The sequence below is a fragment of the Ursus maritimus genome, unplaced genomic scaffold, assembly GCF_017311325.1.
Source record: "Ursus maritimus isolate PB19 unplaced genomic scaffold, ASM1731132v1 scaffold_12, whole genome shotgun sequence".
Taxonomy (NCBI): Eukaryota; Metazoa; Chordata; class Mammalia; order Carnivora; family Ursidae; genus Ursus; species Ursus maritimus.
In genome coordinates, this window is record NW_024423564.1 from 65,666,457 (window position 1) to 65,691,537 (window position 25,081).

The following is a 25,081-nucleotide window of genomic DNA, read 5'->3' on the forward strand; positions in this document are numbered from 1 at the left end:
TGGTGCTTTTTCCCTACACCTGTGCATGACTCTCACAAATTTCCTTTGTCCTGAAGTTTACTCTGCTGAGACCAAAGAGGCCACAGATGCAGAGGCTGGGAGGTTCTGAATAGCTTAGAGATGAAGAGCTTAGCCCTAGGTCAGAAAGACTTGGGTTTGAATCTCAACCTTGCCTCTTGCAACCTCTCTGCCTCATTTTCTTCCTTTGATTATAATAGTACTTAACTCATAGGATTGTTACGAGAATTATTACAAGACCACACACAGGAAGCACTCAGTAGATGTCAGTTGCTTTTTTAAAGGCTTCTTAAATTTTTTAAATTTAATTAAATTTTTATTTAAATTCTATTTAAACGAGGTACATACAGTACATCATTAGTTCCAGATGTAGTGTTCAATAATTCATCAGTTGTGTATAACAACCAGTACTCATCAGATCACGTGCCCTCCTTGATGCTCATCACAGTGACCCCCTCCCCTCCAGCAATCCTCAGTTTGTTTCCTAGAGTTGAGAGTTTCCTATGGTTTTTCTCCCTCTCTGATGACTTCCCATTCCATTTTCCCTCCCTTCCCCTATGATCCTCTGTGCTGTTTCTTATATTCCACATATGAGTGAAACCATATGATAATTATCTTTCTCTGATTGATTTATTTCCCTCAGGATGTCAGTTGCTTTTGATGAAGTCATGGTTCAGAGCATGGCCTGCACAGCCGGACAGGGTGGGTTTTGTCAGTTACCATTTTGTAACCTGGGGGGTCCCTTTGCAAGTTACTTAAGCCTGTCTATTCGTCAGTTTCCTCATTTGTAAATGTTGTTTCTATCCCAGGGGATTGTGGGAGGAGTAAGGAGTGGCAGGTGGTAAGCACTAAATTGTTATTACTGTCTTCCCTCCATAGCACCTTGGATTAGAACCTAGGCCCTGAAACTCCTTACACCACACCTCTTACTCTGCCCCTTTCTCTGAGTCCAGGATACCTTCTTCATTCATTTATGATTCATTTAGTCACTCAGCAAATGTCCCCTGAGAACCTACTGTGTGCTGGACCCTATGATATACCCTGGGGATACAGAGGTGAACCAGACGTGGTTCTAGACCTTACTGGGTTCACAGACTACTCCCTCCTTCTTAAAAATCTTTTTTGCTTTAGTTTTCATGAAACCACACTGTCCATGTTTCCTCCTGCTCCCTGCCATCTCCTTCACGTCCCCTCTACCTAACTGTCAGCTTTGGAGGGCTCCAGAGACACCTCTGTGCTAATGATGCCTACCTTCACGCCTCCGGGGCAGCCCACTCCCCAGGCTCCAGGGTCGTATGTGTATCTGCTTACCTGACACGCCCGGTCTGGTGTCCAGTAGTCAATGCCACTGCAGAGATCCCTTCCGGATCCCATTTCCTCACCACCATCCCAACCGGTCTCCACCTGCGTCTCCTCTGTCTGTCTTTGTGGCACCACCGTCTCTCGGTTGCTCAAGTCACAAACTCCCGATCTGTCTTTGATTCTTTCTGCATACAATCCATGCACAGGTCCTACAAAGCTGTGGCCAAAATATTTCTCAAATTTGCCTTTCTCTTTTCATCATGGCCACCTAGCTCTGATTCAAGCTCCTGTGATCTCTGCAGGGAACTGTTCGACAGCTTCCTCTCATGCCCCTAAAACCCATTCTCTCCATGACAGGCAAGGAAATCCTTTTACTACATTCCCTATTTAAATGACTTTTCACTGTACCTAGGATAAGCTCCAAACTCTGACCCCAGGCTGAAAGGCCCTGTGTGAGCTGCACCCTCGGACCCTCGCCAGCTCACCTCCTGTGCTTATCACAATCCTGCCACGAGCCTTCCCTCTGGTATTTGAAAATGCCACCCTCATCCTTGCTTCTGGGACTTTGTTTGCCCAGAATTCTCTGGCCAGCTTCATTGAATGGCTCATTCTTATCATCCTTCCAGGCTCAGCTCACATGTCAGAGGCCTTTCCTGATCACACCATCTAAAGCAGACCTTGTCCGCATCCCCTCGGTGATTCGCCATCGTGTGGCTCCCCTTAGTGCTTTCCTCGCGCATATTACAATCTGGGGTCACCCAGCTTAGTGACCATTCGTAGTCTGTCATCCCCGTCTATGGTCAGCTCCTCGGAGGCAGGAACCGCATCTGTTTGGTTCACCCCCGGGTCCTAGAAACAGTAAGTTCATAGCAAGTATTTGTTGAATGAATGAAGGAAGGAAGGAGTAAACTGGGTGATAAATACTTTAACAGAAGGATATCTTAAAAATCTATGGTGGTCCAAAAAAGAGAGCTGCTGTTCCTGAGAGAGTCAAGGAAGGCCTCTTGGACAAGGGGCCATGAGGCCTAGCAGTAAAGGATAAGCAAGCTATCGGGGAGGGCTGGGGGATAGGCATTTCCACCTGCAGGAATGGCAGGCAAGAAGCGCAGAGAAGAACATGTGTGCTGGGGAAGCTGCAGGTTTCTGGAAGTTGCAGGTAGGACTGGAGCATGGAATGGAGGAAGGCAGGAGAAAAAGTGCCCATAGCCCATCCCCTCGGTTCCCTAGCTAGCTATCTGGGTCTCCTATATGGTTGTTCCTCTTCTTGTCCCCATCGATTCATCACATCCTTTCTCTGTGACCAGAAGTTCTGTTCAGTCATATCCAGGGCGTTCCTGAGCAGAGAAAACTTAATTGTGCCACTTCGGAGGTCTAGATTGTGCATGACAAAGGACGTTGACTTTGTTTCATTTGCTCAGTTGTTTTTAAAGAAAGAGTTCTCAGGTTTTCTGAAACATTATTCCACTTGCCTTAGGACATGCACCCTGACTTCCATAAGCATCTACTTTGGCTTTTTCTTTTTCCTTTAGCTTCATATTTATTGTGCCAATTTCTTTTCTACTTTAACTTTAAAAAAATGGAAATATTTTAGTGGATAATAAAAAGATTAGAGTTAGGGCTTTTTCCGCCTGATGCCCATGGGGAAACAGCTTCCTGGGGTACATCTCAGCAGGGGAGCTGTCTGAAAGTTTTCTAATGCTCCTTGCTCCTCCCCTCCCCCTCCAGTGCCATTTGAGAGGCTAAGCCTGCCAGGATCAGTCCCCAGGCCTCCCAGTCCCTCAGCTCAGAGATGAAGGAAACTGCATAGGTCTTACAGTCCTAAGATCAGGGTGATTGCCTTGCTAGACTGCAAGCCCCTGAGAGCACAGCAGGATGCGGAGCATGGTCTCGTAACCAGAGGGATGTGGGTCCCAGCTCTACCATTGCTGTGGGGTGTTTCTGAGCTTCAGCCCTCCCTCTATAAGGAGGAGAGACAAAGCAGCTCACCCTCCCGACTGGCGCTTATGCCTGCCTAAGCTTCAGCTTCTTTCTGCTCGCCAAACCTGGGCTAAGACCCCCTGCCCCTCCTGGGTCGGATCTCCCTTCTTTCTCTGGCTAGAACGTGTGATAGACCCTAAGGGGCTGCCCCTAGTGACCTCACCGCACCGCTCGCAGGTCTGAGGTGAAGCAGGGAAGCAGCTCAGAATGTAGAGGAAAAACCCATTTCCTCCCTGGTGTCTAGGAGGAAGCAAACTCCACACTAAATTATGTTGCAAATATGCCCTAAGGTACTTTTAATTTTATTGGCACTGATTATAATTTACTCTTTAGGCCCCTGATAGCAGGATGAGCTGTTGGCTGCTGGCAAGGGGACAGCCCTTCATCACTTGGTTTTAATTAAGGTTCTTAAGTTTGGAAGGAAAGAACAGAGACGCTTTCTTTCCCTTCTAATCTCAGTCCTAAATTGTAATGAAGGGCCCCGCATTAGTGACACACTCCTTGCTCTGACACGGCCAAAGAAAGGTACCTCTTTGGGCTGCCGAGGAAAACTGAGGATGTGCCTGCTTGTTCCTATCAGTCCCTCATTCTTCCATCACTTGATTTCCTGTTCCTTCCTCTGCCAAACCTTGAATGATAACCTACCACACACCAGGCCTTGCTCTGGCCCTATGGATTTAAAAAATCAACAATGTATGGTCCCTTCCCTGAAAGAACTCACATTTTAATGGGAGATGGGAATAAACAAAGCATTTATGTGCCACGTGGTAAGTGCCATGAGACAGAGAGCTGTGCCTTGAATTATGAGCACACAGAGGAGGCCGTTACCTCATCCTGAGGAATAAAATAGTCTATTTGAACTGAGATTTTTTTATACTAGTCAGATGAATAATATTAGCCGCTATAACAAGCAATCCCCAGATTTCAGCAGCTTAGTACAGTAAAGGCTTCATCACAGTCCCACTGGGTCAAGAGGCTTTCCTGGTCATTTTCCTCCTAGCATTGACTCCTTCTTATGATACCGTTGTTTTGACATGTAGCTTCCATGCACAAGAGCAAGAGAGAATGTGGGCGATTGTGTATGAGTGTTATCATCAGGCCCGAAAGTGGCCGGTGTCACCACTGCTGACATTCCGTCGGACCCCAGCGCAATAGCAAGGGAAAGGGGGCAGTGTCTTCTGCGGTCCAGGAAAAGGGAATAAGACTGATGAGCATCCACTCAGTTTCTGCCTTACATGTGAAGCTTGCGTCAAAGTTAGCCAGATTGAGAGAAAATGTATTACAGGCAGAGGAGCTGTCTACGGTGTGTACATGTGGAGACAGATGTCGTGAGCAGGTCCACGTACCGCAGGTGGTTCCACATGGCTGGAGTGCCCGGTGTCAGACCAGAAGGGGCACGAGCTGAGACTAGATGGCGCAGGGACTGGATCGTGCAGGACCTTTCAAAATATGTGAAGGGGCTTGCAGTCTATCTTGGGAGCAGTAGAGAAATCCAGAACAGTTTTAACTGGGGAAGTAACATGATTTGTTTGCATTTAAAAAGATTACTCTGGAGCAGCAAGGAAACCAGGGAAGAAGCTATTGTAGTTGAACAAGTAAAGATGATGGGACTTGGATCGGACATGTTCCCGGTCCTCCAGGAGCTTATAGACACACAAACACTACACCTTATCAGCCAGGTGTAGAGCAACAAGTACTGAGGCCCAAGCAAGAATCCAGCAACCACTTTTAAAATAAGAAAATCGAGGCACAGTGAGGAGTTGCCACTTCTCCATGGTCACAGACTGGGCTAACATTAGAACCAGAATCAGAACCCCTGCTCCTGCCTTCTAGCTGGGCCCACACAAGTCCATGAAGCCAGGTTGGGTACAAACCATACTAAGGATGTTGTTGGAATTAGAATTTGTGGTCTTCGGTATTTCCAGCAAAGTGCAGGGCATGTGTGGTGAAAAAGATAAAGAACTTAGACCCTATTTAGGTAAATATCCTAGACTGTTTTTTACTCCATCTCCAGCCCCTAGACTCTCAGAGTGGGAAGGTGTCTTAGAAACTAATCCTTTAATGTTGTTTTGGAAGTACTGCCCGATGTGGTTAGACATGAAAAATAAATTAGAAACATAAAAACTGGGAGGGGGACAGGCAGGAGATAGAAGTACTATGTACAGGTGGTAAGTTTACAAACCCTTTCTTCACTCCTTCTTTCCAGGCATCCTGACCTCCTTGCTGTTCCTGAAACATGCCCAGTGCATGTCACTGTTGCATTTACTTCTCCTTCCATCTGGAAGGCTTTTCAAACTTATAGCCTCAAGACTAACTCTCCTGCTCCATTCATGCTGCTGGTTTTCTAGAACCCTCTATTATTTTCTATTCCATTTCTTTACTTTGTCTCCATGGCACTAATGCCTCCTGACATCTTGTATTTATTAATTGATTTGTTTATTCCCTTTCTCTCCTCATAGACTATAAACTCTTTGAGCTCAGGAACTCTCTATTGTGTCCACTGCTCTATCCCTAGTACCCAGCACACTCCCTGGTGCATACCCAATGCCTAGAACACTGTCTGACATATCATAGGCACTCAGAGATTATTTGTTGAATAAGCAAATGAAAATCCAAGAAAATCAAATGATAAATTATTATAAATAATAATAGAATTAGTGAAGTACTGGGTACAAATTTAATATGTCAAGAGCAAGAGCCTTTAGGGGCACCTGGCTGACTCAGTTGGAGGGGCATGCAACTCTTGATCTTGGGATCGTGAGTTTGAGCCCCATGTTGGGTGTAGAGATTATAAAAATAAATAAATAAACTTAAAAGAAAAGAACAAGAGCATTTATATTTAAAGAACCATTAGTTAGAAGAGTTGATGGAAGAAAGCATCACATTTACAGCAGCAAGTAAAAATGTAAACTGCCTTGGCATCAAAAAGAAACATTCATGGTCTATATGAAAACAAAACAAAAATTTTTTAAATTTCCTGCTGTACCCAAGAGAAAATTTGAATAAATAGTCAAAACATATTCTTGGATTGGAGGGCTCTAAGTCATAAGAGCTGATTCTTCCTATGGCAATACAAAAGTCTAATATGGTTATATTATTGAGAATATTGACAGGTGCTAGGGGAGAAAGAAAATTAAACAAGCTAATCATAAAGATCATATAGAAAAATATGCAAGATGATACAGGAAAATTTGGGAAAAGAGGCATAATGAGGTGATAACAGCTGTGCATTGTAAAACACTAATTCGAAAAGATACATGCACCCCCTACATTTATGGCAGCATTATTTACAATAGCCAACATATGGAAGCAGCCCAAGTGTCCGTTGATAAATGAATGGATAAAGATTGGTATAAATATGTATATATATATATAATGGAATATTACTCAGCCATAAAAAGGAATGAGATCTTGGTATTTGTGATAATGTGGGTGGACCTAGACAGCATTATGCTAAAGGAAATAAGTCAGAGACAAATCCCATATGATTTCCCTTTATATATAAAATCTTAAAAATCAAAACAAACAAGCAAACAAAAAAACAGAAACAGACCCATAAATGTAGAGAACAAATAGGTGGTTTCCAGGGGCAGGGGATGAGCAAAATGAAGGAAGGAGAGTGGGAGGTACAGGCTTCCAGTTAGGGAATGATGAAGTCATGAGGAGGAAAGGTACAGCATAGGGAATAGAGTCAACGGGATGGTAATAGAGTTGCATGGTGACAGATGTTAACTACACTTAAAAGTATAAAATGAAACAAGATACATTATAAACTTAACAAAATTAAAACTATAGTATTGACACATGAATAGATAAATGATTAGAACAGAATAAAAAGTCCAAAACTAAACTCAAATACATACAAAAAATATATATGGCAAAGATGGCGTTTCAAGTCCATGGGGAAAAGCACAATTTCCTAAATAGTGTAGGACAGTAAAGTGCAATCCTTACCTCACAACCTAGGTCCATGTAAATTCAAATTGAAATGGAATATTTAAATGTAAAAAGTGAAACAATAAAAGTAATAGAAGGAACAATGAAAGAATTCCATCCAGAAACCACAAAAGGAAAGATTGATAAATCTGTATAAAAAATTAGCATTTAGAAATTTCTGGATGGAAAAAAGTACTAGTAGAAGTCAAGTCAAAAAATAACGACAAGCTGAGCAAAAATATATTTTTTTAAGATTTTATTTATTTATTTGACAGAGAGAGACAGCCAGCGAGAGACGGAACACAAGCAGGGGGAGTGGGAGAGGAAGAAGCAGGCTCCCAGCGGAGGAGCCCGATGCAGGGCTCGATCCCAGAATGCCGGGATCATGCCCTGAGCCGAAGGCAGATGCTTAACAACTGAGCCACCCAGGCGCCCCTTGAACAAAAATATTTTTGTACTACATGTAAAGACTAACATTCCAGCTTTCAAAATGGGCAGATGAAATTAACAGACAATTCATAGAAAACAAAATGCAAATAGTTCTTAAACATATGAAAAGCCTAAACCAAGTAATAAAAGAGAATTATACTAAGAGAAATTCAGATTAAAACTAATCTTAGGGGCACTGAGGTGGCTCAGTTGGTTAAGCATCTGGCTCGTGATCTCAGCTCAGGTCTTGATCTCAGGGTCGTGAGTTCAAGCCCCACGTTGGGCTCCATACTGGGTGTGGAGCCTACTTTAAAAAAAAAAAAAAGCAAAAAACAGAAAAACCAAAAAAACTAATCTTAGATATCCTTCTTCACCCTCCCACCAAATTGGCAAATACCAAAAAGTTTCATTCCACCCATGTTGCCAAGTTAATTGCAAAAGACACATTGTAGTATTTTGCTGGGAGAATAAGTTGGTCCTTCTGAAGAGGTCAGTCTGTTAGTATTGGTCAGAACTGCAAATGCACAGGGGACCCAGAAATTCTGCTTCTTGAAATTTATCCTACATATAATTCTGTATGTGTGAAATAGCATATATTCAGAGTCAGTCACTAAGACATTGTTGGTAACAAGAAAAGGTTGGAAATCACTTAAATGTCTATCAGTAGAAGACTGGCTGAATAGTTTATATATGGCTGTTAAAAAGAATGAGTAACTGTTTATGCACTGAGAAAAAATTACCTCCAAGACATGTTAGGGAAAAAAGCAGATCTGAATAGTATGTTCAGTGTGCCCCCATTTGTGTGTCCTCGGGACGGCGGGGTTGGGCGGGGGATGGATATTTACCTGTTTGTGTATGAAGTGTCTCTGGAAGGATGCAGGAGCACGTGATAACTCTAGGGAGTGAAATCGGGTGCCTGGGGATTCTCCTGGGATAGGGAGGTTTCTCCCTATAAATCCTTTCGTATCTTTAAATCAATTAATGTAATTTGCCGGTTATTTAAAGTGAAATCACGTTAGGTGCCAGGTGTCAGGGTAGGGCAGTGGAAGCCACTCCAGGATGTTATCAGAAGAACCAGGTTCTAGTTCTTACTCCTCCGCTAACTGGCCGGCCGGCCAGCCTTCAGCACACAGCCTCCCCACACGAGCCGGGTGAGGTCAGAGCATCTGGCCTCCATGGCCCTGTCCAGTGCCGGCATTCAGAGATAGAAACTGGAGCTTTTCCTTACACATTTCTTAAGTCATCTCTCTGCCTCCTCCTCTCCTCTGCAGTTCATCAAAAGCACAGAGGAAAAGACAGACAATTGAAGAAAATAAAATTGCGAAGATGACTTTTATAGGACTCCTGTTGAATCATTGTGCATTCCACCTCCAAAGCTGAAAATGATGAGTTTAATATCACACAGAGCAGTGCCTCTTGTGTCTCTCCAAAGACAGCTTATGCTACCCGGAGAATGGGGAGCTAGGCAAGACATAATTTTTCAATCCAACTCGGAGGCAAATGAAATGACAGTCATCAGACCCACATTCTAGAAGCAACACAGTTTTCATTTGGTTTTAACTTCGTTTGAAAGGGTCCCAAGGAGGAAGAATCCTTCTAAAGCACAGACTTTCTTTCTTTCCCAGGAACGCATGCTAGAAAGGGGATGGAAAGGTGGCCAGGTTTTGCCTTGGCCATTTCTAGAGTTGACCCATTGACGGTGAGACGTTAACTGTGCTGGGAGTCAGGAGACCTGGGTTTCAGGAGACCTTGGTTTTGCCAGGCTGGACAAGTCTCTCTCACACTTGGAGCCTCTGTTACTCTCAGAAAGGATTATTAGGTATACATTGGGCTGATATATAGGAAGAGAAGGTCAGATTTGAGGGACATTGAAGATCTATGTGCCAAAAAATTCCCCGACTCTTGCCAGTCCATTCTGGTGTCTGGGCAGTTCCTCTGGAGTCGTTGGTCCAGTCATTCTGCGTGCAGCTCCTGAGCACCCTTCGTGTCCAGCCTGCTGGGCTCTCTACAGACCTCTCCCTACCTGCAGGGAGCTCATACACGGGAATGTTTGCAAATAATACCATATCAGGCTAGGGAATGCCTCAAATATGTGCAAGTAGAGAGCAGAGAAAGACTAGTCAACATCATCTTTACAGAGCACAAGGTATAATATGTATTATTTTTTCCATGCCCTATTTATATATCATTGGGGAACAGGTATGGCAACATGAAATGAGGTTAAATAAAAGAATTAATATGTCACATGTAACACTCCCAGAGTTAGGCTTGGCATGCATTAAAATATGCAGTAAATGACAGTAATTATCATTGTGGTGTGTGGTTCCCACTATAACTCTCTGAGGTTGGAATTAAAATAACCCCTTTGTCAAATATGAAAGCTGAGACTCACTGTAGGGCCATGATCTCCCCCAGAACCCTCAGCTAGAAATGGCCCAGTCAGGCCCAAACCATAAGCAGGCCCAATATAAATACAGTTGTGTTACCTGAAGGTATTTCTCATTAATCAGAAAAACAAAGTCTGCTAGTGCCTTTAGTTGTGAATGGATAAATTGTTCTGGGTAAATGGCATCCTGACTTCCCCCAACAAGACCCTCACCTCTTCAGGACTCTTGACGGGGGCTGCTGAACTAGTGGTCTAGCCCCCAGGGGCAGATGGCGTTCAGAGTGAGGAGAAATTGATGTTCCCGAGTCTCAGCCCCTCAATTACACTGCACATGGGGGCTAAATCTGCTGCCATGTAAGCACAGCTCGGAAGGAACGCGTGTGTGTGTGTGTGTACGCACACGCACATGCCACGTCTAGCATCTGGTCCGTTAGGGCAAGCTCTGTGACCACAGACGTCCATTTGTCAACCTTTCTCTCACCAGAAAACAAGCCTGGAGTTTTATATCGACATCCACGCCCACTCCACCATGATGAACGGCTTCATGTACGGCAACATCTTTGAGGACGAGGAACGGTTCCAGAGGCAGGCCGTTTTCCCCAAGCTCCTCTGCCAGAACGCTGAGGACTTCTCCTACGTAGGTCAAGAGTTCTCTCTCAGCAGCCCGCACCCAGCCCCCTCCCTTCCCTCTTCCCTCAGCTCAGTCGGGTTTCTTGGTCTCAACGCCCGCTCCGTGCCAGGCCCTGGGTGGGCGATGGAGATAGAGGTGAACAAGCTACCCCATGTCCTCGAGACGTTCCTCGCCAGTCAGCGGGGCACAGTCTTGGACGAGGCAGCACCCGGTCTTTCTGAGGAGCTGGGATTTTTTCAGTTGGTGTGACGCCAGCATCAGCAAGAGAAGGGACTCACCAAGCACCCACCACATGCTGGCCTCCCCCCTCTCCCAGGGTCTACTTTCACCTCATCCAGCCCTTTCAGTAGGAGCCTCACCCCTGCTGAAGGGGGTCGTGTGCCCACCGTGCTCTCCCTCCGTGACCATTGCTGGGACTCGATTTCTGTGTCAGTGATTTGTGGGGGATCTGCCCGGCCCGCATCCTAGCTTCCCGGGAGGACAAAGGCAGTTCTCGGTAGCAGAGGGGGCTGCAGACAGTAAAGACCTCAGCAGACCCCAGACGTGGGGNNGTGGAAGAGCGTTTTTGCACATTTTCCTTTGTTTTGATACTACATTTCTAAGGCCTGTTATTTCCACGTGGCCAGAGGGGGAGAGGCCCACAAAGGTCATAGCAATTTTTGAAGTTGAGGAGCTGAAAACGTCCCTGTCCATTGCTCCAGGCCTGGACATTAGTGCAGATGATGAATTTCTCCATGAAGTAAGGTGCACTTTGGATCCCAGAAGTTTTGAATGGCAGACCAGGAAAGGAACTGGCTCAGTTTCCTCTCTGTACCCAAGAGACACGATGGCCCAGAGAAGTTCAGTATGTACAGCAAAGTCACTCAGCCTGTGGCGGCAGAATCAAAGCAGGTGGCTCCCCAGCTGCATCTCTGGGGTAGAAACACCATGCCTGATTCTGTAGGAATCTATGGGCTGGCCAGCTGCAGGCTTTTTGAAACCACTGAAATTTTAGAGCAGACCGTGGTCTCCTGGTCCATACTCCCCTGAAGGCTGGGCCACAGGCCTCAGAGACCAAAGGGGCCCAGTGTAGGAGCTTTATTTCTGGCCTCGCTTGAGGGTGTTCCTGTGCTGCAGCCACAGTAAGAGCTCAAGGCCAGGGTCAAGGTCATCTGTCCTCATCCAGTCTCTGTCTCCCCTCTTCTCTGATCCTCAGTACCCGACTCTAAAATGATTTCACTGCATGGACTTCAAGGGTCCTTTCAGATGTGACATTCGAATTTTCTGACCCCTTCCTTTACCTCTGAATTCACACACACGCACACACACACACACACACACACAATTTCTCTTCCTTTCAATGTGTCTCTAAATATCTGCCTCGTTTTGCTGTTTTCTTTCTCCCTCTTTTCCTCTTATATCCTGCTTCACAAGACACACATTCCCTTATTAAAACCACAGCTCCTTATTTATTTTGATCTCCATGGGTTGGCACAGAATGCCTGTTTAATCACAGATGAGTCACCCTCACAATTCCATGAAAGAGATGTCATTATCACCTCCACTTTACAGATGGGGAAACTGAGGCTGAACCAAATAACGCAAGTTGCCTAACATCTCGCACATTTTTGAACGGAGGCCTTGAGACGCCAACCTGCTTGTTTTGCCCTCTCTCTGTCTGCTGTGATGGGTGAGGCCGACACCCTAGCAGAGAAACAGCCATGGTCCCTACCCCCTGTGATGTTGGGTGGGAGTCCAGCCGCCCCTCGTGGAGGGGGAGCATTGCGATGGAGCATCGGGGTGTCTGCAGTCCCTCGGTCCTCGGTTCAGATCTGTGCTCTATCGCTTGCTTGCTCCATCTCTGTGAGCCTCGTTGTCTCACCAAGAGGGGCAAAGCTGCAACACCTCCGTCAAAGGGTTATTTTGAAATGCCATGTGGGAAACGACATTATAAAGCTGAAAGCATTGCCCAAATTTTCATTTTGATTCTCATCAGAGTATCAGTGCTTCTTGCTCTCTTCTGGCCCTTGCTCCAACATCCCCACTCGGATTCCCACAAATATTTGTCCAAAGTTGGATGCGTTCTTTTAATTCTGTTGGTTTATTTCATCCGTCCCCATAATAATTCTGTGATGTGTGATGAACATGCCACTTTTCAGATGAGGAAGCTGAGGCCCAGATGTGTTGTAAGATTTGCTCAAACCCCGATAGCCAGCAAGTGCCGGCCCTGATTCTCTCTTCCCTGATCTGTCTTTCCCAGTCTAGCACATCCTTTAACCGGGATGCCGTGAAAGCAGGAACCGGACGTCGCTTCCTCGGGGGGCTACTGGACCACACTTCCTATTGCTACACCCTTGAGGTCTCCTTCTATAGCTACGTCATCGGGGGCACCACGGCTGCTGTGCCCTACACAGAGGAAGCCTGTATCCTTGGCGAGTCCCCCCAGCCCTGGGCCAGCCCACATCTAGAGGAGAGTATCCAGGTCTGGCAAGATTTAATGGGTAGATTAGAAACCTGGTCTCTGGCTCGCTGAGGGCTGACACCCTGGGGTGAGGATGGAGGCTGTTCTGCGGGTGGCATCTTTGGATTGTCCTGTTTGGCCCTTGCCCTTCTGATGGGCATCCCCCTTCCCAGCTGCCTCTGCTACGGCCTTACGCTGCTCCCATCTCCGTCTCCCCCCCCCCCCCCCATGAGGGAATGAGTCTTCTGCCGTCTAAGGTACGTAAGCACACAGGCTGGAGGACCATCCCCCAGGTTGCTGAGTAAGACCTGGGTGGTCTTGACTCCATCTTCTAAACCTGAATGTGTAAAACTGTATCTTCTCTTTTCACCTCCCATCTTTTTACACTCTCGCCCTCTTTCTCTTCTCTCTGCTCACCAGTTTTCCTTGTACCCATTTTCTCTCCTTGTCCTCTCCTTCTAGCTCTAGCTTCTGTGTTTTTCTCTTGCTACTTCTTATGCCCCCTCCCTTCTGGCTTCTCTCTTTTCTCCATCCTCCTCTCCTCTCCTTCTCTCCCTGTGCCTCCCCTCTGTCTGCCCTGCCTTCCTTCCCATCCTCTGCACATCTTTCTCTCTGCTTTGGTATTTCCTTCACCAAATTGCTTTTCCTCTTGACTTCCTCCTAAAACTTCTCCAAAAGCCCCCACGCTTGTTATAATGAACTTGGAGGTTATTTCTAGCTTGCTTGAATTTCTAGGGATTATTCAGTCATTCTAGTTTCCTGGGTGTTGATTTTAATGTCAAGGTCACTGCATAAGGTTTGTGACAGATTGTGACAGTTTTTGTGTTCCTTTATCCTTTTGTTTTTGGACTGACCCATTTCTCCTCTCCTAACACTGAGTTTTCTTAGAGAAAGAATTACAGTTGATGAAGGAGAAAGGAAAGAAATGACATTAACTCTGTATATATATAAATTTTCCCTCCCCAGAGTGGAAGTGCTCCTTTTAGCCTTTTTCAACCCTTGGTGAGTGTTTCTGGAGTTCCTGCCATACTCTGTGCAAGAAAACCTCCCTTCTGTTTGGGGCATGACTCTGGACTAGTCCGCCCAGTCAGTTGTAGCCTGGTGGCTCTGGGGGGGTCCTGTTACCTTGCTGAGTACGTGGGAGGCAGGGTGATGGCCCCCGATGGAAGGGTGAGCAGTACGTAGTCCAGGTGTTAGAGCACATTCCAGATCCAGTAGAACACTGGAGAGATCATGGTAAGAACTGAGTCCCCTCCTTCCAGTCACCAAGCCTAAGACAGTCATCTTGAAATCTGCTTTAATAACTACTTGGCCTAGGAAGGCCAAGGGAGTAGGCTCTGCTGTGAGGCAGAGGACCCTGGCCACCTCTACACGCCACACTCTCCCTCCCCCTGCCCCCAACACTTGATGTGTGGCATGACTTCTCCAGGACCCGCTAACTCCTGCGATACACGGAGGGGTGGCATTCCACACGGCACCTGCGTTGCTCTCCCCCGATGTTGAGGGAATGGCCTGGAAGAAGCGTTTGAGCATGCACGTCAGAGGGGATCTCACGCACTTATTCACAGTGAGCCGTAGGTCCCTCCAGAGGAGACCTGCACGTAGTCTGTGGGTGATTTCTGATGTCACAGGTGCTTTCTTAGCACCTCAGGTGCTTTTGTGTTGGAAGGAAATGCGGTTCTTCGTAGAATGCCCCTCCCTTGGCCCAGGCCCAGATTTCCTCCTCAACATCCAGTCCTCGTGCATCAAAATAAACACACTGTCAGTATGGGCCAGGAATCCTACGAGGCACCCAGGGCAAAATACTCAACAAAAAGCCACGGACCCTGACTTCACAGAGCTCTCGGTCTACTCGGGGAGACAGAAAGGGAAAGAGGCAATTCTAATAGGTATGGTCCGTTCTGTAGTGGAGGAGTTCCAGAGAGTCATGGGAAACTTCCCTGTGACAAATATGTCTGCGTGTCTGCCATAAGCCAGGGTAAGTTCTAGGCACGCTGGATGTAGCGGTGAACATACTAAAGACAACAATGTCTTCGTATGGGGGTAGGGGGTCAAGCACAATTTTGGGAGGTCAAGGAAGGCTTCCCAGTAGAAGTGACATCTACGCTGAGTTTTTAAGATTGAGTAGAAATTAGCCAGATTGAGTTGGGGTGGGTTAAGTGGAGGGAGGACATGGCAGACAGAGGGGAGGAAGGAAGGTGTGCAGGAGGTAGGAAGTGGTCCAGAATGGCTGAAGGACTTCAGATGCAGGAGATGACATTGAAGTGGCAGGCTGTGAGGAATTTGAACTTGAACATGAAGGCAATGGAGAGTAATAGAAGGGTTTCACACCATGGGCTACTGTGGAAAGCCCCTCTGCCTACGTTGGGAAGGACAGATTAGAGGGGGCAAGACTGTGGGCAAGAACACTCATAGGAGGCCGTTCTGACAGTCCAGGGGGAGATGAGTCAGGCCTAAGCCTGGGTGCTTCTGGGGAGCCTGTAGAACAGCGGACTCCGTGCATGTGGCTTTGGTAAGCGATTGGATGGGGCTGTCAGCGGGGAGCGGGAGGTAGTGATGGGAAGGAGTTCAGAGTGGACGGCGAGGTGGCGCACACGGCACACGAGCTGAGCAGACCAGAATGCCATCGGGCCCACCCTGCCTTGTTCCATCACCTGGAGACAAGAAGAGTAAGCAGGACTTGCAGCATGGAGGCCAGGCCCATTCACCGCAGGAGAGTGACTTAACTTGGTTCTTGTTTGAAATGCATGTTTCCTCTCATACCAGGAGACTTGAGGCAGACAGATTTTGATCTTTGTTGGCTGCTGGCTCCGTGTCCCAATCAGAGAGAGAAATGACATGGTCTGATGGGAATGGCAGTGTGGTCTGGGAGGAAGTGTCCTCCAGACCGGGTGTCGGGAGACCTGCACTGTGACGACAGCACCAGCATCACCCCAGAGAGCGCCCTTCAGCAAGTCTGGTAACCTCCCCAAGGTGAACCCATCCCCTTCACAGAGGGACCATGAACTGTCACTCTTCTAACCCCTGCTATAGGAATTAATTAGAGACAGTCATGAAAAACGTGGCATTAAGCAAAGTGCAGACTTTCAATTGAAACAAATCTGGGTTTGAATCCTGGCTCAACCACTTGCTAGATGTGTCACCTTGGGCAAGTTTTGTCATCTGACTGGAATTTAGTGTCCTCATCTGTAATGGGAGGTTATAGCACTAAACCTCACTGAGTTGCAAGGAGTTAAAATGAACTAATGTATGTGAGTCTGCACCATCAGCTTTAAATACTCAGTGACTGTAGGTTAAAACATCCAAAAGGCGTATGTGACCGTGAGCGAGGACCTGCATTTGTGTGAAGAAGGGGCTGTTAGGACAAGAGGCCATGGCCATGTTGTAGCGTTCGTGGGGAAAGGGTCTCGGTAGAGTCACCCCAACTGAAGGCCTTGGTCTCACAACACCAACTGGCTCACGGAGTGGGGGTGTGGAGTTCCCATGGTGGGGTTTTCACGTCTGCCCCCCAGAACAGCCCTTCTCACATCAGGGTAGGTGGAGGACACGTTAGTTACCCAGGGCATGCTGGGTGAGAGTAAGACCAGGGAAGGGCGAGGGGAGGAGGGAATCCTGAGGGTTATTACACCCGGGCCTACAGTAGTGTCCACCTCTCCACCCACCAGAACAAACGTATCTGACAGTTTAATTTTTCTCCCTCGAAAAGCACTAGCTAAACATTATCAGGGGCTTGTTCTCCAACTTTCCTTCTGCACTCCATCAGGGAAATGCAACAACGGACACAGTCACTGATGCTTCCCTTGCTGTGTGACCTTGGGCTGCTTATCTCACCACTCTGAGCCTTTTTACCCAATTGTAAGATAAAAATAGTGATAATATTCTGCAGGGTTCTTGGGAGAGTGAAATGATGCCATGTATCTCCAGTCCACAGGCACTGCCCGGCACGTGATAGGTACTCAACAGATGTTCCTTCTGCCCCCCATTTTTCTCACCCCCATGCAGACTGCACAGCTTTCCTTGTATTGGGTGAGTCTTCAACCCAATGATCTGGCTCTGAAGCCAGCATCAGGGGTTTGAATGCTGACTCCGCCACCATTACTGAGGAACCCTGAGCAAGCCCTGCCTTCTCTTAGCCTCAGTGTCTGATACTTCTACCCATTAGAGCCGTGGAAGGATATCATGGGTGGACTTGATCTCTACTGTGGTTCCATCCAGCTCTGATAGTCTAAGATTTTTTCTGATTCTGAAATCTGAAATTTATAATCCCATGCTTAGATGAATTTATAAAATCAAGAATCCACAATTCTGTTGTTTGGTAAGTCTAAAGATAGAATGATTCTGTGAATGTAAGTGTTCAGTCTAATAGGGAAAATCAATGCAAAGGTGTCCTGGACAGCCGATCAGGCTAAGCCCATAGCTACTTTCATTCTTTTAGTTAAGGGGTTCTTAACTGAGGGCTTCTGGATGGGCTTCAAGAAGAGCCTATGAACTGTCTACAGTTTATGCAAAACTGTGAGTAAAGATGCACAGTTCATTTTCTGGAAGGAAGACTCATGACTTTTAACAGAATCTAAAAGGGGAACATCCTCAGAGGCTTCTGCCCTGGCTGATGGTCTCCAAGCATGTGTCTGATGTTGAAGTCCTGTGTGTCAGTTCTGCTTTGCATTATTCTAGCTAAGGGCCTTAACCCAATTATTTAAGCACTCCGAACCTCAGTTTCTTCGTCTGTAAAGTAAGGATAAAGATTATTTGCTTCACAGGGTTGTTTTGAGGGTTACATGGAAGAATGCAGATAAATCACTGGGCACACATTTAGTGCCATTAAATATCAGTTCCCTCGCCTTTCCTTCCTGTGGTTTGTTGTTTTTGTTGTTGTTGTGAAATGATAAATTCCGGGGAATTTTGGACCATTCTTCAGCAAACCCTATTTACAATTTACTGGCCTGCCAAGTAATAAATATGCTCTATTCAAACGATTAGAAGAAGAAGAAGAAGAAGAAGAAGAAGAAGAAGAAGAAGGGAGAGAGAGAGAGAGAGAAAGGCTAAACTAGAATCATAAAATAACCCAGAGCTTCTCTGGCCTTTGTTTATGGTCTGGTTACAAGCTACAGGAAATAGCTCTTTGACATAATAGATGAGAAAATCACTGGGAACAGAGACCTTGCGTCCTAAGCAAACTGGTTTCCATACAGGCCTTATAGCTGTGGGCACCTTGAAATCAGAAAATGCTGGCTCTGGGAGAAGAGAATGGCTGGCATGGCCCTGAGAAGATGCAAAGATTTAGAATTCAATTGACTGGTTTGGCCTGAATTCAGAGCCTACTATGTGCCTTGCATTGGGTCCTCTGAAATATGCATTAGACATTGAAGATATCATTTATTTACTTGCCCATCAAACACAACTCATTAGACACTAGAAATGGATAAGGCATGGGCCCTGCTTTCAAGGAGGAGATAGTGTGGAAGGAGGGAGAAAAGTAGAGACAGCAGCATCAGAGGGTAAACACTCTGGCAGAGGAGAATTCTGCTGGTCAGGGAAGCATATGGGAGTCACCTAACCTTGCAGGAGTGTAGGGAAGGCAGAGGGAAGAAAGACTTCCTGGAGGAAGAGAAACTAAGGCTCAGACCTCAAGGACAAAAGGGACGCAGGCAGGAGAAGGGGTAGGGGGGCAGCGTTCCTGGCAGAGGCAGACATGCAGGGGAGAACCCCGATGCCAGAGAGAGGATGTGTGTCCAAAGTATTGGAGGGGAGTTGGGGCTGTGCCAGAAGCAGCAGATGATGAAAGGAACATAGGCAGAGCCGGATGGAAAAGAGAAGGGGGAAGATTTGGGAACTGTGTAACAGGTACATTGAACAAGCAGGGCCCACAGGGTGCGATTAGAAAGCATTTTTTATCCCCCCACTGACCCTACAGATAGATGGAGATAGATTATAGATATAGATCTAGACATATGAAAGCTCTGGCAGGCTCCATGACTTTCTAATAACTCTCAGGAAATTAAAAGTTTTCTAATTAACTCTGGTCACAAGAGTCTCAGTTCAGCAATGACTGCATCTGGTCCAGTCAAAGCCATCACAGCTCTAGCCACCCCAGCCTCTACCTCAGGCTTGTCTCAAACCAGCTCAAGGTAACTTGGGTTTGCTCAGCTTGTCTTGCAGCCCTCTCTCCCACCTTGCTAACCCCAGATGTTCAACCCTCCAGGGTTGAGGAGGATGAGGGAGAGGAGGAAAGGAGCAGAAAAGGTCTTAGGTGACTGGTACTTTCTAGAGATGGCATGAGCAAGCCCTCTTAAGCTTCCTCAGACATACCTTTTTCCCTGGCCCTGGAGTGCCACTGATATCGGCAAGTCCATCTGCTCAGGCCAGTTGTCTTTGGTCCTTCCTCAGTCCCTGGTGATCTGGTGGTTCACCTCTTTGGTCACTGTACCCCTCCAGTAGCCCTCTTGTCTGAAGGGGAGCTAAAGGTTGCAAAACTGGCTTTCTGGTTTCCCTTTGCAAGTCCTGTCTGGTGGTTTCATACCTCACTTTGAAACGTAGTAGTTGTAAGTCGACTCGGGATTTTGGCTAAAGCCAAAAGGAAGACAGTTCCATTTTAACAACATGTTTCAGTATCTAACAGGTAGGATTGAGTATTTTTGGTGATTACTTCGGTGTGGGGGTAAAGGATGAAGTCAAGGAAGATACCCAATTTTCTTGATTTGAACAACGTGGTAGATGGTGGGGCCAGTCACTTAAATTGGAGAAAAGGACTGGGGAGGGGATATTTTGAGCTCTGGGATGAATCGGGTATAGGAGCTTGTGTGACATACAAAAAGAGAAGTTTAGTAGGCAGATGGCTGTTTGATCCTGAAGTTCTGGAGAAAGGTCTGGGCTTTGGGCAGAGTCATAGTAGATTTTTCTACAAGGTACTGTAGAGTCCTAATGAAGGGAGTGATCTTCTTGGCATGCACAGTCAAGGTGGGTTTCCCTTGATTAGTTGGTCAAAAGTGCTGAACTGAGATCCCCATTCCAGTATAGCCCTTTGCCCCTTGCCTCCCTCACAAAGCTGTGTGACCTTAGTTAAATCATTTCAGCTCTCTGGCTACAGCCTGATACTAGGTATCAATGCCAATGAAAGAAAAGAAAAGAAAAGAAAAGAAAAGAAAAGAAAAGAAAAGAAAAGAAAAGAAAAGAAAAGAAAAGAAAAAAGAAAAGAAAAGAAAAAAAGAAAGAGAAAGAAAGAAAGAAAGAAAGAAAGAAAGAAAGAAAGAAAGAAAGAAGAAAGAAAGAAAAGAGAGAGAGAGAGAGGGAGGGAGGGAGGGAGGGAGGAAGGAAGGAAGGAAGGAAGGAAGGAAGGAAGGAAGGAAGGAAAGAAACAGAAGCAGCCTCACCAGCATCTGCTAGCTGACTCACTAATAGAAAACGGATGATATGATCTGCGTTGCTCAGAGGCATTATCTGAACATGCGTACGTGTGTACTGGGGCTGTTGGAGGAGGTGTGATGGGGGGAGGCAGGTACTGCCTGATTTTCTTTCTTGATAAGGAGGCTTCACTTTTTAGTCAGAGCAGCAAGAAGCCATCAGGTCTGACCTGTTGGTTGGCATGTACAAATACCCAGGTACTTCCCAGCCCCTGATTATCATGCGCAGGGTCCAGCCTTTGTTAAAATTCATAAGCAAAAAACGCTTCAATCAGAGGTTTTTGGGAACAGAAGACTAAACTGGACGGAAGACTATAGCTTTCTTTTTCTCCTCCACGCAGATGTGGACTAGAATTTGATCTTTAAACACGAGCGCTTACTGAATGGCTGAATGAATGAATGACTAATAGTGGCAGTAGTAATGGTAAAAATAATAACATGGAGATGTGCTTCGTGAGACGGGTCAGGATCCCTGCACCGGAGAACCGGCTTGCCTCGAATTTACCATGTTGGTTTGGGAAGATCTGTTACCCATTCTGGGTTCAAATTTGCCTATCTTTAGGTTAGAAGATGAAATTTTATGATTTCTAAATCATTAGCTAGCTAGATGGATGTATGGATGGGTAGGTAGACAGAACGACACAGAAGGAAGCATTTGATTTTTGGCCTTTGAAATAAGCACCTCCATTTTACAGTAGGGAAACTAAAGCCCAGAAAAGTTGAATAGCATGCCTACGGTTGTTCTCTCAACCCTGCCTGGTACGCTTTGTCTTCCTTTCCTCCCTGCTCTGCAGTTGGCCCAGATTCCTTCCATTTCCTGTAGGACAAAAGCCCTTTCCTGAACCCCACAGAGGTTGGGACCTGCCAGCCAGCCCTGTCCATCTGCTAGCCCCGCTCTCTGTAACCCTCACGCCTGGCCTTGACCCGACCGTCATCCCTGATCACCCAAATGCCACGCAGACGCTCCCTCTGTGGTGCCCAAGCTGAGCTGCCTTGCCCTTTGCCAGTCCTGCCTGGGCCCCGTTGCCTCCTACCTCCACGTCAAAGCGTGCCTCCTCTCCAGGCCTAGAAAACCAAAATGTCATTACCTTCCCCCAGCCTCCCTCATCCCCACAAATGAGGTTTCTAAGGGTTTTATCTGCTGTTGTCAAGTTTATAGCCATAATTCGAAATGCTGTTAATATTACTGACAGCAGAGAGCTACAAATTACAAAGTTGTAAAGTTTCTTTATGGTGATAACTGTCAGCCCTCACTAGCAGCACTGTGGGGCTCCATGGAAACCAAGCTGATGATAAAGAGAGTTGATATTGTTTCTGGATTATGGCTGTTAGCTGACGGTCAGAAAAATCCTGGCTAGTTCTTAAGTAACTTGAACCTGTTTATATTCATGGGCATTTGCACACTTGTGTGCACGCTTACTTATGTCTCCATCCTCTTGTTTTACGAATGTGGGGAGAGCCCCCAGCATGGAAGAATTTTATCCAAGATCAGCTTGAACCCATTGCAGAGCTGGGCCTAACTTTGGCCAACTCAAAGGACAAAGAGAGGGACCACGTGCCACATTGTAGGTGTTTAATAAATAATTGTTGAATGGCTGAATGCCTGGAATACTTGGAGGGCTTAGGCAATATTAAGAATGAAGGTGTTAAATAATTTCTGCCTTTAGTATAAAATAAAGCAAAAGCAGCTTTGGAAGTACTGATTTGGGAAAATCAGGCTTTCTGTGTAGTAAAATTGTCTAGGCATTTTAATTGACACTATTAAGTATTGGTCAACAAGGCGAATGTATCAACCGCCACATCCGCTACACACTGCCCTCCTGCTGAAATTGATGCTGACTGGCTGCATTAACAGAAGCAGAGGTCAGGAGCAAAGAGGTGCTGGCCTTTCTTGGCCCTGCTGTGTCACTGACCCCTGGAGTCCCATGTTCGTGCCTGGCCCCTACTCTATGCAGGAGTTTGAGAAAAGAGTACAAGGCCTCTGAAGGACTGAGATGGGAAAGAAAGACAAAACTAGGTTGGCCAACTGTCCAGGTTTGCCTAGGACCTAGGGGTTTCCTGAGACAGGGGACTTCCAGTGCTAAAAACCAGGATAATCCTAAGCAAACCAAGATGGTCGGTCGGTTAGCCTACCCAAAGCTATGACCTGTGAGGAACTTGTCAAGGAACTGGGGTATTTTCCTTTTGGAAGCCTTGACTCAGTCAACTCTCTAAAGAGCCATCATGGAGCACAGCGAGTAGATCTATTGCACGTGGCCCTAGAGGTCAGAACAAGAGCCCCTAGAGGTCAGAACAAGAGCCAGCGGGAGGCAGCTTCATTTGGAACCTCTGTGCGGAGGAAGACAGGGCCACACTCACTGAGCGTCTCCTGTGCTCCAGAACCCGGCCTGGTTTCTGGGGCTGCAGCCTCTGACCAGAGAAGTTCCCGGTAAGGGGACGGAGACAGGCAGGAGAGCGACTGCGGTACAGTGCTGTGACAGAGGGGGACACAAGAAGTGGCTAGAAGGAGCAGCGATCCCAGCCTTGGGGGGGCGGGGGGGCGGGAGTAAGTGTAGCGAGGAAGGTACCACACAAGGGCCTCGTAAGCCAGGAGAGCAGCACGTGCAGGGTCCCGAGCGCTGGGAGAGCTGCTTCCCTCCTTTGGACGAGTCCAGGCCTTGGGGTGTGAGGTAGGGGTGAGGGGCAGTGAGGCTAGAGAGGACTGAGGACGCCAGTCGGTGGTTTCAAGGAGAGCACCACGCGCATGCGAAGGTCGGAGGCTTGGGGCAGCCTGCGGTGGAGTGCAGCCCAGAGCCATGTCACCCCACCCCGCAAGTAGCACACCCACACTGCTTTATTCCCTCTCCTCTCGTCTGGCTGTGCTCCCTGCGAGCTGGCTCGGCAAGGGGTCAGAGGATCCTCTTCTTCCTAATTCCCGAGCAAACCCAGCTTCCCAGACTACCCCATCTAACCAGATGTTTGGGGATAGCTCCTGATAGCATCGCTGGCTAAGGGACAGTGTTCGCCTGGGAGATTCATGATCCACGGACTTTGTTAATCTGCTCTCTGCCACTGACCTGCTGTGTGATCTTGAGCAAATCACTGGCCTTCCCTGATCCCACTTTCCCATCGGTGAAATTAAGAGTTTGGACAAAGGGCCTCCTCCAGATCTCATTCAAAGAGCCTATTGAACCTGGATCTAACTCATTTATTGAACATCTACTAAGTACTGGACACAGTCATCCCTAGGATTTTGTCAAACCTCTGAGGGCACAGGCTATTCTCCACAGGACCACCATCCCTCCCTTTCTTCCAGAAAACCCTGGAACCAGCACCTGAAATCTCACTTCCCAAGCAGCAGGCTGTATGCCCAGCAAGACACACTGCCTGTCTAGGGTTTCTTATCCGTCAATATTTTCCTCCAGATGATAAATGTCCTGCCAATAAGAGGAGGCAGCTGCCAAGTCTGTCTGAGACAAGGGCCTTTAGCTGGGGTTGTGGCCGTGCCTGGCTTGTTGATGCTTCTCAAGAGGCAGGAGGTGGGAGTCGTGGCTGGGAGAATGAAAGACGGACTTGGAGGGAGGAGAGTCAGGACCTGCTCTCATTCTATGCAGATTTTGCCGAGAGTCAGTGGAGAGGCAAAAGGAGACAGAATGCTTGGATTTCAATTCAAAGCAAAATATATTTATGATATTGACAGAGCTCCTACAGGATGCACAGCCCTCCAGAAGACTATCAGGAAGCGAACAGCACTTACCAGTCTGTAAAGGACGTTCAGAGTCACCCTCTTGTTTGATCCCCCACAACAACCCAGAGAGATGAGCGTTATTATCTCTATTTTATAAACAAGGGAGGTGCATCTTGACCACGAGTGCCTACCCAAAGCTACAACCAGTCCCTGACTCCGGAAGTCTACAAAGTGAGAGTCAGATGGAGAAGGCCTATCAAGTGACACAGTCTGTAGGTGGTGGAGTAATGCCCTCCCAGGAGCTTGGATTTGTGTCTTTTGAGATCGAATCCAAATCTGATGGCCCCACTAGAGGACACTTTCTTTAAAGCAACCGGTCGTCTGGCCGAGGAGCTAATAATAGCTGAGATGTAACAGATGTCAGTGTTCAGTAACAGGAGAAAAGGGGGGAGGCTTTAGAGTCAGGCCGACCTGGGTACAGCTCTTGGCTCTGCTACTTTCTAGTTGTGTGACCTTGGGCAAACGACCTCATCTCTCTGAGCCTCACTTTGCCCTTTTATAACAATGATGATTATGAAACTTACCTCATACGGTTGTTCCAAGTAGATGGAAACATAAAAAAATTCTCAGGTGCCCAATAGATTACCTGGAACGTGGTAGGCACTCAATAAATGATAGCTTTATTATTACTGTTACCAGTCAAGTACTGAATTGGCTGAAATCTAAGTAATAAATTTCTGGGCCATCAGGAAAAGATGAAATCAGTGCAGACTGGAGGTTTGATGGAACCTCCCTTGAAGGGTTCTTAAGATTCTTAAGGGATTTCTAAGATTCTTAAACAGCAATCCTCTTAAAATTGTTTGGAGTTCTCAGCTATCCCTGTGGAATCAGACTC

General features: G+C 46.8%; 1 protein-coding gene across 1 annotated transcript in view; it reads left to right on the forward strand.

The window, feature by feature from the left end:
* The window catches only part of AGBL4 (AGBL carboxypeptidase 4), a 1,288,259-nt gene that overhangs the window by 1,194,769 nt on the left and 68,409 nt on the right, over nt 1-25,081 (forward strand). The window contains exons 10-11 of the mRNA XM_040626601.1: nt 10,533-10,685; nt 12,919-13,081. Of these exons, the coding sequence (XP_040482535.1) occupies nt 10,533-10,685; nt 12,919-13,081 (316 nt within the window). The remainder of the gene's footprint in view (nt 1-10,532; nt 10,686-12,918; nt 13,082-25,081) is intronic.